Below are 12,531 nucleotides of genomic sequence, written 5' to 3' on the forward strand. Positions count from 1 at the left end.
GGGGGGGGGGAGGGGGGGGGTGAAGGGGAAAGTAGGGGCATAAAGTATGTAAACAGGTTAAAAACGAATATTAATAAATGTCTAATAAAAAAAATAATTGTGTCCCTGAGCAAGTCATTTAACCCTTGTTTGCCTGGGTTCCTCTTCTATAAAATGAATATATACTGGAGAAGGAAATGGAAAATCACTTCACTATCTTTGCCAAGAAAACCCCATGGAAAAGCACCATCAGGTCACAAAGAGTTGGACACAAGTCAACAACAATAGAAAGGACCATGGGAGTCAGTTTGTCTCAGATCTTCATTTTTTATATAATAAAAAACTGAGATGGGGGGTTAGGGGGGCAGCTGGGTAGCTCAGTGCATTGAGAACCAGGCCTAGAATCGGGAGGTCCTAGGTTCAAATCTGGCCTCAGACACTTCCCAGCTGTGTGACCCTGGGCAAGTCACTTGACCCTCATTGCCTAGCCCTAACCACCCTTCTGCCTTGGAGCCAATACACAGTATTGACTCCAAGACAGAAGGTAAGGGTTTTAAAAAAAATAAACTGAGAAACAGTAGCCCAATCACTTGGTGGTTCAAGGCCATACATTCACAACAAACTCGTCTGATTCCAATTCCAAGCCACTACAATCAAAATTGCAAATAGTTGTTTCTAGTACCCAATAAGTTCTTTGTAATAGTTCCCAAATGTTGTTTACCTTTACTAGCCTATTACTTTATTTATATATGAAAATTATTATAGATGGATATGTATCTTCATATCAAAACTAATTAAGGGAAAGGATAAGAAACCAGAAAAACAAAGGTAATTAAAATTAAGATACATTATTATTGATTTCCTGAGATCATGGTTAGCTAAAACCGGATACTTAAAGATTATTTGAAAAAACCTAGATAATAAAAGGTAGGGGCAGCTAGGTGGCTCAGTAGAGCCAGGCCTAGAAATGGGAGGTCCTAGATTAAATTTTTACCTCAGATACTTCCTAGCTGTATGACCCTGGGCAAGTCACTTCACCCCCATTGCCTAGTCATTACCACTCTTCTGCCTTGGAACCAATACACAGTACTGATTCTAAGATGGAATGTAAGGGTTTTTGTTTTTTTAAAGAAAAGAATAAAAGGTACTCCAAATAGTAGTTTAGTATAAAAGTTAAGTGAACTGCTTAAGAACTTTTTTCTGAAAAGCTATAATGATGGATTTTGTTTTAAAGTTTTTATGTATTCTAATATATATCCTGAATGTCTTCTAGATTTCCCAAGGCAATTAAATTAAATAAGCAAAGTTACATTGCATTAAAAAAAGAAACAATGAAACAAAAAATAAATATCTCACCATGATCAGAATTAAAAGAAAATCTTTCAGATTATGTGAGTGTTTAACAAATGATTGTTGATAAATATTAAAGAGACATGAAAATTAACTGGTTTATATAGTCTGCGAAATAGAAGGAAAATGTTTCAGCTGTATGATAAAATAACTGTGAACTTAAAAATTCTGAATCAAATATTTGAGTGGGAGAGGGAGTATGAGTCTTTGTAGCACTGATAACTATGACAGGAATTAATCTCTATTTCTACACCACTGCTAGCATCAAAACTGACATTTAGTCAATGTTAATTAACTCAGTCTCTTCCTTCTCAAGTATTTGTTTTCTGCAGCACGCAATAAATATTTTATCCTATCCTTTGCTCCCCCATAAGCTTCTGAGAGAAAAGGGCAATATATGAAACATAATCAATAAATATTTTTTAAGCTCTCTACACATTGCAATTAAAAACATTTTGTTAGAGAAAAGATAGAAAATTTACTCTTCAAATGTTTAAAGCATGAGTCTTGATTACTATTAACTTCTTTGAAAATGACATATTTTACCATTAGCTGTGAAGTTAACCAGAAAAGACAATTAATGAAAAAATAAGTTCAAAGCATAGATCTAGACCTTATTCCCCTGCTGGAGAGTTGAAAGTGCAGGCTCACTAACTTAAATAAGCTCATGAGATATATAACTAGTCTTTGCTTGAGCAGTATGTTTTGCTCTTTGCATGCTGATACTATAAGTACCAGAAATCCTGATTATTTAAATTCTTCAAGTGAAGATAGCCCAAACTGCATTTCTTCTCTCTCATAATTATGAAATAAAGGTTTTAAAAGTTCCAGAATGTTCCATATAACTTAAAACATCCAGTATATTTACTTTACTTGTTCAATTAGGGCATTTCTTGCTTCCGTGGCCTCCTTCAGCAATTCAGGATCATTTATTTCTGTGAGAGGCTCTCTCACAAAGTGTTTTCCATCATCAGAATTAGATATAGGGTTCCAAATAACTTTTTCCTTAGTCACTACATCAACTAGTCCTTTGAAAGCTTTTGCTTCACCAATTGGCAACTGCAAGCAAGAAAATTAACATAATTAAATTATCATTCAATTAGGACTGTAGAGGTGCGCAGCACAGGGCCTCCACAGAAATGCGCTCCCAATGTTATTTTAATAATCTGTTACTATTAAGTCAATCAATTTACCTGTAAAAGCAAAGGTTTTGTCTTCAGCTTCTCTCTGATGCTTTCAATAGCATAGTTAAAACTGTGGGAAGTAAAATAGTCATAAAGAAAAAGGTTACATAATCAGTAAACTCAGCTCAAGCTGATTTTTAAAAATTTCATTCACTCACAATTTCAGTAATCTATAATTTTCTGCTTGTGTTCCATGTTCCCTAACCTCCTTTAAAAAAAAAATACTAGGGGGCAGCTGGGTAGCTCCATGGATTGAGAGTCAGGCCTAGAGATGGGAGGTCCTAAGTTCAAATCTGGTCTCAGATACTTCCTAGCTGTGTGATCCTGGGCAAGTCACTTAACCCCCATTGCCTAGCCCTTACCTCTCTTCTGCCTTGGAACAAATACACAGTATTGATTCTAAGATGGAAGGTAAGGGGTTTTTTGTGTGTGTGTGTGACTCAAAAAAATCATATTTAATTAATTAATTTAGATTATTTTTCCATTGTCACAGGATTCATGTTCTTTCCCTCCCTTCCTCCCATAGCCAACATGCAATTGCACTGGGTTTTAAATGTGTCATTGATCAAGACCTATTTCCATATTATTAGTATTTGCATTAGGGCGATCTTTTAGAGTCTACATCCCCAATCATATCCCCATCAACCCATGTGATCAAGCAGTTGTTTTTCTTCTGAGTTTCTAGGAAGGTAAGGGTTTTTAAAATAATTTTAAAAATTTAAAATTAAAAAAAAAACATACTAGAGGGACAACTAAGTAGCAGAGCAAATTGAGTGCCAGGCCTGAAGTCCAGATCTTTTTTTTTTTAAATACTTACCTTCTGTATTGGCTCCAAGGCAGAAGAGTGGTAAGGGCTAAGCAATAGGGGTTAAATGACTTGCCCAGGGTCACACAGCTGGGAAGTGTCTGAGGCCAGATTTGAACCCAGGACCTCCCATCTCTAGGCCTGGCTCTGAATCCACTGAGCTACCCAGCTGCCCCACCTGGAGTCAAATCTTTCCTCAGACACTTCCTAGATGTGTGACCTTGGGCAAGTCATTTAACTCCAACTGCCTAGCCCTTGCTGTTCTTCTGCCTTAGAATTGATACTAAGAAAGAAGGTGAAAGATTTTTTTTAATTAAAATAAAAAATAAAGGGGCTGAATTAGATGACCTCAAAAATCTAAATCTGTGATCCTAATTTTTCAAGGGAGGCAATGCAGTTTAAAAGGACATCCTTTGGGGGGCAGCTGGGTAGCTCAGTGGATTCATACACAGTATTGACTCCAAGACAGAAGGTAAGGGTTTTAAAAAAAAAAATTTTTTTTTTTAAATAAAAGGACATCCTTTTGAATAAATTTCCTATACCTAAGCACCCCCACTTGGGATCTAAGATCCAGAACTTGAAGGTCATGTATCCAAATCTTTATTTTACAGATGAGAAAATAGAGGTTAATAAAAGTTAAGTTGCTTGCCTAGGGTCATAGAAACAATAGAGTCAGCGGAACTATTGTTTGGTAGATGAGGGAAGGATACTTTCAGAAATGAATGTGATATAATAATGTGACACATGAATAAAAATAAGATAAAATTTAAAATTAAAAAAAAATAGTAGAATTAAAACTCAAGCCCACATAATTAGACTCTAGAAACCATCACTTTCCTTAGCATAAGGCTGACACCTAAAGGATGAACCTTCAAGGTTTTCTTATAGAATCTCCTCACCAGTCTTCCTCTCTCTAATTTCTATTTCACATCACTGATGAATTGATGTTCCTTATTCACAAAAGAATGATCCTAATACTTCTCTACTCAAAATGCATCTATGGCTCCTGACTGCATAGACAGTAAGGCTTAAACTCCTAACTTGGCATCCAAAGCTCTATCCCAGGGGTCAGCAACCTTTTTGGCCGTGAGAGCCATAAACACCACATTTTTTAAAATGTAATTTCGTGAGAGCCATACAGTGCTCACAGTGTGCGCTCCTGTAACAGCGCCTGAAAAAAATTGACTTTATGGCTCCTGCAGAAAGCCAGATATGGCTCGAGAGGCATACGTTGCAGACCCCTGCTCTATCCAGTCTAGCACACCCTACCTTCCAATCTTATCTCACACTTCTTTATGCACAAACAAAATAATTTCTTATCTCCTTCAGGCCTCTGCTCAAGCAATTCCCAAAGCTTGGGATGTCCTTGTTCTCTATAATCACCTGTTGAAATCTAAGGTTCTTCAAGAATTAACCCAAAGGCCACCTCTCATATGATACTTGCTCAGTCCAGATCTCCTCTAGTCTGCAATGATGACAAAGAGGTATTGTTCTTTTAGAAATTTTCTGTTCCATTTTTTGTGGCCTCATGTTTTTTAAAGAAGAGATACAATAAATGTCAAAGAGAAGTAAGAGAGTAGTCTCAAATTTCAAGAACACAAAGGTAATGTCTATCATTTTTGTCTTGGCATTTCTTAATTTCATATACCTTTTATTATAAAGCAGTCTCAGACAAACACAATTTTCACTTACTAAGAGCCTGGCAACTTGTGGCATATAGATATGTTGGCATTTAGGTCCAGTTTTATTGCCATATCATCTATCATCTTCCTTCCATCTCCCACTCCACCTCCTACTGAGATATAGACATTTGATCTCCTCTTCCTAGGAGTTAGGAATCAGTGTGATCAGCATCTCAGGATCCCAAAATAATTTTAGCATAAAGCTTTTAGAAAAACTCCTATATTAATATGATTAATGAATAAAAAAACAAAAACCATTTTTAAAAAATCTATCATTCAGTCCAACCATTCCAGAAGGCAATTTGGAACTATGTACAAAGGGTTTTAAAAGAATGCCTACCCTTTGACCCAGCCATACCACTGCTGGGTTTGTACCCCAAAGAGATAATAAAGGAAAAAAATTTATACAAAAATATTTATACCTGCACTCTTTGTGGTGGCAAAAAATTGGAAAATGAGGGGGTGTCCATGGATTGGGGAATGGCTGAACAAATTGTGGTATCTGATGGTGATAGAATATTATTGTTCTGAAAGGAATGATGAACTGGAAGAATTCCACAGACTGATACATTATGGCACAATCAAATGTGATAGATTTTTCTACTAGCAGCAATGCAATGACGCATAGAGGAACTTAAGAGAAAGAACGCTATCCACATGCAGAGAAAGAACTGTGGGAGCAGAAACACAGAAGAAAAACATATGATCAATCTCATAGTTCAGTAAGATATGATTAGGGTTTTGATGTTAAAAGATCGTTCTACTGCAGATATGAATAACACAGAAATAGGATTTGAACAATGATAAATGTATAACTCAGTGGAATTCCTTGTCAGCTCCGGGAGGTGGGGAAAGGAGAGGAGGAATCATGAATCATGTAACCATGAAAAAATGTTCAAAATAAAAACAAAGAAGAAGAAAAAAAAGATCAATTCTAGAAAAGATCATTCAGAAATACAACATACAAATGTGCCTGTTTTGGCTTAGCTATAACTAAATAATCACATATTCTCCAACTATATTTATAGTAATGCAAGGATTTCTAGGAGATCTTCCTTTATGTCATAAATTTCTTTCCTTTCCTTTCCTTTTTTTCTCTTCTCTTGTCTTTTCTTTCTTAAACCTTTACCTTCTGTCTTGGAATCAATACTAAGTATGGATTCCAAGGCAAAAGGATAGTAAGGGCTAAGCAACTGGGGTTGTGACTTGCCACATAAGTAGGAAGTATCAGAAGCCAAATTTGAACCCAGGTCCTCCCAGCTCCAGGCCTGACACTCTATCCACTGAGCCACCTAGCTGCTCTATGTTGTAAATTTCTTAAAGCATCTCTAACACTCCTAATCAACTATCAAACCTTCCACTTCTCAAGTCAATATTTTCCTGAGGTCTGTCTGTGAAAGATGATTTGCCATAGTTTTGCTGCTGTTTTAAGCAGCTGCTATGTAGGGGAGATGAGGGTTCCCCTTCTTCCATCTGTGCCCCTAAGACTTTCCCCCTTCTTTTCTTCCTTATTATATCTACACAAAGTAGAGATGGTTTGGTATACAAACTTTATCCAAGGAGATCTAGGTTTGGTAGTCACTTTGGATCTTTTTGGCCACTAAGGAAATAAAGTCCTTTCTGCCTAAGCCTCAGATTTGCTCCACAATTCACAGGGGGAATAGCTTTCCTCATCTACCTTAAATCCCAGTCAGAAATTTCCCTTCATCTTTGTGGTGGCAAAAAACTGGAAGGCGAGGGTATGCCCTTCAATTGGGGAATGGCTGAACAAATTGTGGTATATATTGGTGATGGAATACTATTGTGCTCAAAGGAATAATAAACTGGAGGAGTTCCATGTGAACTGGAAAGACCTCCAGGAATTGATGCAGAGTGAAAGGAGCAGAGCCAGAAGAACTTTGTACACAGAGACTGATACACTGTGGTAAAATCAAATGTAATGGATGCCTGTACTAACAGCAATGCAATGACCCAAGACAATTCTGAGGGATTTATGGAAAAGAACGCTGCCCACATCCAGAGGAAAAACTACAGGAGAGGAAACACAGAAGAAAAACAACTGCTTGAACACTGGAGTTGATGAGGACATGATTGGGGATGTAGACCTGAAAGGACCATACCAATGTAACTATCAAAAATATGTAAATAAGTCTTGACTGACCACACATGTTAAAACCAGTGGAAATGTGAGTTAGCAATGAGGAAAGGGAGGAAGTTTGAGGGAGTGAAGGGTAAAGTAAAAACATGAATTATGTAACCATGGGAAATTTTTCTAAAAATAAAAAATTAATTAAAAAAAAAGAAATTTCCCTTCATTCTGTCTACATAATCTTCTTAAACTATATTCCCTTTTTCCTTGACCCACAGCCTTTAAGTCAAATCTCCTAAGCTACTGCTGCTTTCCATTCTTTGATCTATAACCTCTAAATCCTTCATCTCTCCTTATTCTAAAGTGTTCTCTCTTGAACCCAGTTTTTCTAAAATCTTTATGTTTTTCTAGAATTATTCTCTTCTCCTTTAAAACTTACAGTTGTAAGCAATTACCTTCTTTTAGCTACTACTCTATGTTTTATTGCTATGTCCCAACATTAAACTCAATTGATTTTCTATGTGCATTTCTTAACATCTATACACAAAACCAGCTCATTTCCTCTATATTTAAATCAACCAGTCAAAGCTAAGGAGAGGAGGAATAACAGAAGTAGCCAACTCCTCTGAAAGATAATTAGGATGGCAGAAAGAGGAATAGTATTTTACTCTCTCTGCCTCCAGAAACGAAGATGGCCAAAGTGTCTTCAATGATTCTGCAGGGACCAAATATGTTTACATAAAAAATAAAAAGCCAACAAGTTTACTAGCTTCTATGGAGAACTGATCATCTTGACAAAAGCTGACCCACTTCTATTTGACTCACTTCACTATCAGCAGGGACTGCTACCAACAGCTCTATTAAACTATTCGCTTACAAAAAATTATTATTTGTCCCAGGTTGCTTGCACTACTGCTTATGAGACAAGATAAAAAGTATTATCAGAAGGCATATAGATGATGATCTCCAGAACAGTTACACAATTCAGATTATGACTTCCAATTCTACTTCATTAAAGTCCCAAATAATTTTCTCATTTTAACAAACAAAAGACAAACATTTCCAGTACCTTGCTCCAGTTTTGTCCATCTTATTTAAAAAACAGATTCGGGGCACACAGTGTTTATCAGCTTGTCTCCATACTGTTAGAGTCTGTGCCTTAAAGCAAAGATAATGAAAAATATAAACATATTTGACAACAATAAACATTTATTGTCATGCATGGAATAATAATAATCATAAGTTTTAACACAGAATTAAGCTTATTTCTAACACTGAACTGAAAAGATCAAAATTAATATCTCAAGTTTCTACTATATTGATTTCTGTATTGATTCTACAATGTAACTGATTTTATGCCATAATAATTTTATAATTGGGTCTGCATCTGTCTAAAGTCACCTTGCTATGTCCTTGAGTTAAGCTCAGGAATTAACATTCTGGATTAACTTAAAGGCCTATGGACAGGAGGTCCTATGGCCTCAGAAACCTCCTAGCTGTGCGATCTTGGACAAATTACTTAACCTCCTTTGCCTAGCCTTTATTTTTGTTCTGTTTTGGAACCAATACATAGAATTGATTCTAAGATGAAAGGTAAGGGTTTAAAAAAATAAAGTTAGATACTCCTGGGATATTTTTGTTAAGCTCAACAAGTTAACTTTTTACCATCCCCAAAAGATATGTCATTAGTCCTTGCCATCTTTATTTAATTAGGAAAGTTTTTACCTCCTCAAAGAAAAGAACAGGTCAGGTAGTTTTGCTCCTCTAGCAAAGATTACAAGATAACGATGTATCTCGTAAACAATTAACAATTCTTAACTGTTGGAGAGCGGTGGTATGGTACCATATGGGTACTAGCCCTCTTTCCTTGTGTGTTGTCCCCACCCTTATGATGTTAGCTATCCTGTAACCAATCACACTTTCTTCTCCACCTACCCAATTTGGTATTTCTCAAATCAGTATGAAAGCTAGTAAGCCCTACCTCAGGATCTTTGGTCATTGAGAGCCCAGAGAACCAATTTATTGGTTACTGCTAGCCTAATTATAAACGGATCATGCTTGGACCACGGTCTCTCAGTTTACCTTAGAGACTATATTGCTACTACAGGAGTAAATGGATATTCATTTGGGAAGGAATCTATTCTTCCATGTTATTCAAATACCATATCTGCAAAATCACAAGTCTTTCCCCAAGAGTTCTGTTGCTTTCCTGAGGTGAATAATTTATTTTCTAATTTCTGATGAGTTAATATATGGATAGGTTTAAACACTATTTAGAACTAGACTGTTTAGTTTATTTAGACTGTTAATCTAATACTATTCTGCCTATTAAGCTATATTATATTCTTCTAGGTTACTCTTTGCTCTGTGGCCAGCACATGTTTAGTACTTGAAGGAAAATATTCCTCATACTGCCTGATGGCAAGATTTTATAGGATTTGGCGGGTCAGATGGAATGAATAACAGAAAGATGAATTAGAGATTATATTTTCACAAGACAATCAATGTGGTATTGGGAAAAGACAGTCAGGCTTTAAGTGAGGAAGGCCTGGGTTCAAGTTTCAGAAATGACCCATTATTTAACTTCTCTGTGCCTTCAGCAACTGTCTGAGATTCTAAGGAACACAGAAATAGAGCTCTGCATTTATTTTACATTTTGTAATTTTCTCTAACTCTTGCTTGGTTTTAAAATTTTCCCTTTCCCATAGATCTGACAAGTATACTATTCTGTGATCACTTAATTTACTTATAATTTTCTTCTTTATATTCAAGTCTTTCACCCATTCTGAATTTATCTTCGTGTAGGGTGTGAGATGTTGATCTAAACCTAATCTCTCCCATATTGTTTTCCAATTTTCCCAACAGTTTTTGTCAAATAGTGGATTTTTGTCCCAAAAGTTGGGCTCTTTGGGTTTATCATAGACTGTCTTGCTGACGTCACTTATCCCAAGTCTATTCCACTGATCCTCCCTTTTGTCTCTTAGCCAGTTCCATATCGTTTTTTTTTTTTTTTGGTTATTATTTTTTTTTTATTTTAAACCCTTAACTTCGGTGTATTGACTTATAGGTGGAAGAGTGGTAAGGGTAGGCAATGGGGGTCAAGTGACTTGCCAAGGGTCACACAGCTGGGAAGTGTCTGAGGCCGGATTTGAACCTAGGACCTCCTGTCTCTAGACCTGGCTCTCAATCCACTGAGCTACCCAGCTGCCCCTAGTACCATATCGTTTTGATGATCGCTGCTTTATAGTATAGTTTAATAACTGGTACTACTAGGCCATCTTCCTTCATGTTGTTTTTTTCATTATTTCCCTGGATATTCTTGATCTTTTGTTCTTCCAAATGAACTTTGTTATAGTTTTTTCTAATTCAGTAAAAAAGTTTTTTGAGGGGGCAGCTGGGTAGCTCAGTGGATTGAGAGTCAGGCCTAGAGACAGGAGGTCCTAGGTTCAAATCTGACCTCAGACACTTCCCAGCTGTGTGACCCTGGGCAAGTCACTTGACCCCCATTACCTACCCTTACCACTGTTCTGCCTTGGAGCCAATACACAGTATTGACTCCAAGACGGAATGTAAGGGTTTAAAAAAAAAGTTTTTTGGTAGTTTGATAGGTATGGCACTAAATAGGTAAATTAATAGAGTTCTGCATTGATGAAGGAGTTTTTCACTGATAGCACCTGCTCTATGGAAATTACAGGTTTAAGAAAATCTTATTTTCATACCAAGTTTAGTTGGCATGGTTTTTGTTTTGTTTTCAAGAAAATGTGCAACATAAAACCTACATTACAAATATCAGCATTTAAGTTTTTCTCCTCTTTTAGTGTGAGCACTAAATTCCACTCTAAAAATTACTGAGTGTGGGGTTATCATAAAGCATTAGTGCTGCAGACATCATAAACCACTGTTGTTCATTAAGGCCTGAAGCCACACATAAACAACTTCATTTGGTACTAAAGCAGAATAGGGTCCACTTAAAAGGGAGAATTGTACAACTTACTTCTATAGTAGTACTAGGAAAGACAACCAAAATATATACAGAAAAAAAATCCAGAGAATGCTTCCCCTACTCTTGCCTTAAAATAGGACACATCATAGAACAAGACATCTCTTATTCAAGCACACCACAAATCTAGGCAAAAACCATGTAGGCAATAAAATGGGTCTCTTTAATAAGAAAATACTGGGCACATACAGAGTAATGACAAAAGAAAACTTACATGAAGACTGGAAGTAGAGTGGAAAGAGCACTGGCTCTGGAATCAAAGGATCTGGGTTCAAATTCTGCCTCTGCCTCTTACTATCTGTGTGACACTGAGCAAGCTATTTTGTCTTTCTGGACCTCAGTTTCCTCATCTGTAAAATGAGCAGATTGGATGAGATGACTTCAGAGGTCCCTCCCAACTCTAAAGATAGCTAAGGTGTGGCTCTCTAGCAGGAAGAGAAGATATATGGAGGAAATGTAAATGATATGAAAGCATTTTTTATTTATTAATGTTTTATTTCTTTTTACTTATTTTCTTGGGGGGGGGGGCCGTAAGTTTATTATTTATTTATTTGTTTGTTTTTTATTTATTTTAAGAGTGAAATGACTCCGACAACACAAAAAAAGTCAAGAGTTAAAAAATCAACTCTGTTCTAGTTTCAGGCAACTCTCACTTTAATTGTTAAGTGTCCACCATGTTCATAGGGTGTGCCAGGATCACAAAAACAGAAACAAGGAAGTTGCCCCCCACAAAAGAGAAAATACACCTGCTCCTTTGTTTGTGGAAGTAGGGATGACAAAGGTAGTCACTGTGCATACTTTTCACACTGGGTGGATGTCCTTATTGTATGGTTTTTTTTTCCTCTCTTCCTTCTTTGTCACAAAGGACGGCTCTCTAGGAAGGTGAGAGGAGCATTTATTTGGAAATGGAGGCACTAAGAAAATGAAGCTATCAATGAGGTTTTCTTTTAAAAGAAAAAATAATTCCTTTTGTTAAAGATGTTATATTCTACTGGGGGAATACAAAGCCTACCCTGGGGTAAAACATAAGGTCATATAGGCAGGAAAAGAGCACAAAAAATCCCCAGTTTACATTTAATGTATTTTTCATATGCTGTATCCTCTCAATAGCTCTGTGAGATGTGGGGGGGGGGGGGGGAGAGTATTACTTCCTCATTTTACAGATGTGGAAAGTAAGGCTCACTGTTCAAACTCAAAAGTCCAGTCTTCTTTTCACAAGACAATCTTGCAACGGAATGCACAGTAACGCATGAAATCATTTTTTAAAAACCTTTGCCTTCTGTTTTAGAATCAATACTAAGTAAGATACCAAGTCTTGATACTAAGAAAGAAGAACAGTAAAGCCTAGGCAAAGGGGATTAACTTGCTCAAGGTCACATTGCTAGGAAGTGTCTGAGGCCTGATTTAAACCCAGATTTCCGTGATTCCAGGCCTGGCTGTCA

At 36.6% G+C, this 12,531-nt stretch overlaps 1 protein-coding gene across 3 annotated transcripts in view; it reads right to left on the reverse strand.

Annotated features, from left to right (window-relative positions):
- GFM2 (GTP dependent ribosome recycling factor mitochondrial 2) overlaps positions 1–12,531 on the reverse strand; it is a 47,189-nt gene that overhangs the window by 22,910 nt on the left and 11,748 nt on the right. For all 3 annotated transcript variants that reach the window (XM_044657696.1, XM_044657694.1, XM_044657695.1), the window contains exons 7-9: positions 8,159–8,247; positions 2,523–2,583; positions 2,203–2,388 (exon numbers count right to left, since the gene is read on the reverse strand). In XM_044657696.1, the coding sequence (XP_044513631.1) occupies positions 2,203–2,388; positions 2,523–2,583; positions 8,159–8,247 (336 nt within the window). The remainder of the gene's footprint in view (positions 1–2,202; positions 2,389–2,522; positions 2,584–8,158; positions 8,248–12,531) is intronic.

Source organism: Gracilinanus agilis, chromosome 1 (assembly GCF_016433145.1).
Source record: "Gracilinanus agilis isolate LMUSP501 chromosome 1, AgileGrace, whole genome shotgun sequence".
Classification (NCBI taxonomy): Eukaryota; Metazoa; Chordata; class Mammalia; order Didelphimorphia; family Didelphidae; genus Gracilinanus; species Gracilinanus agilis.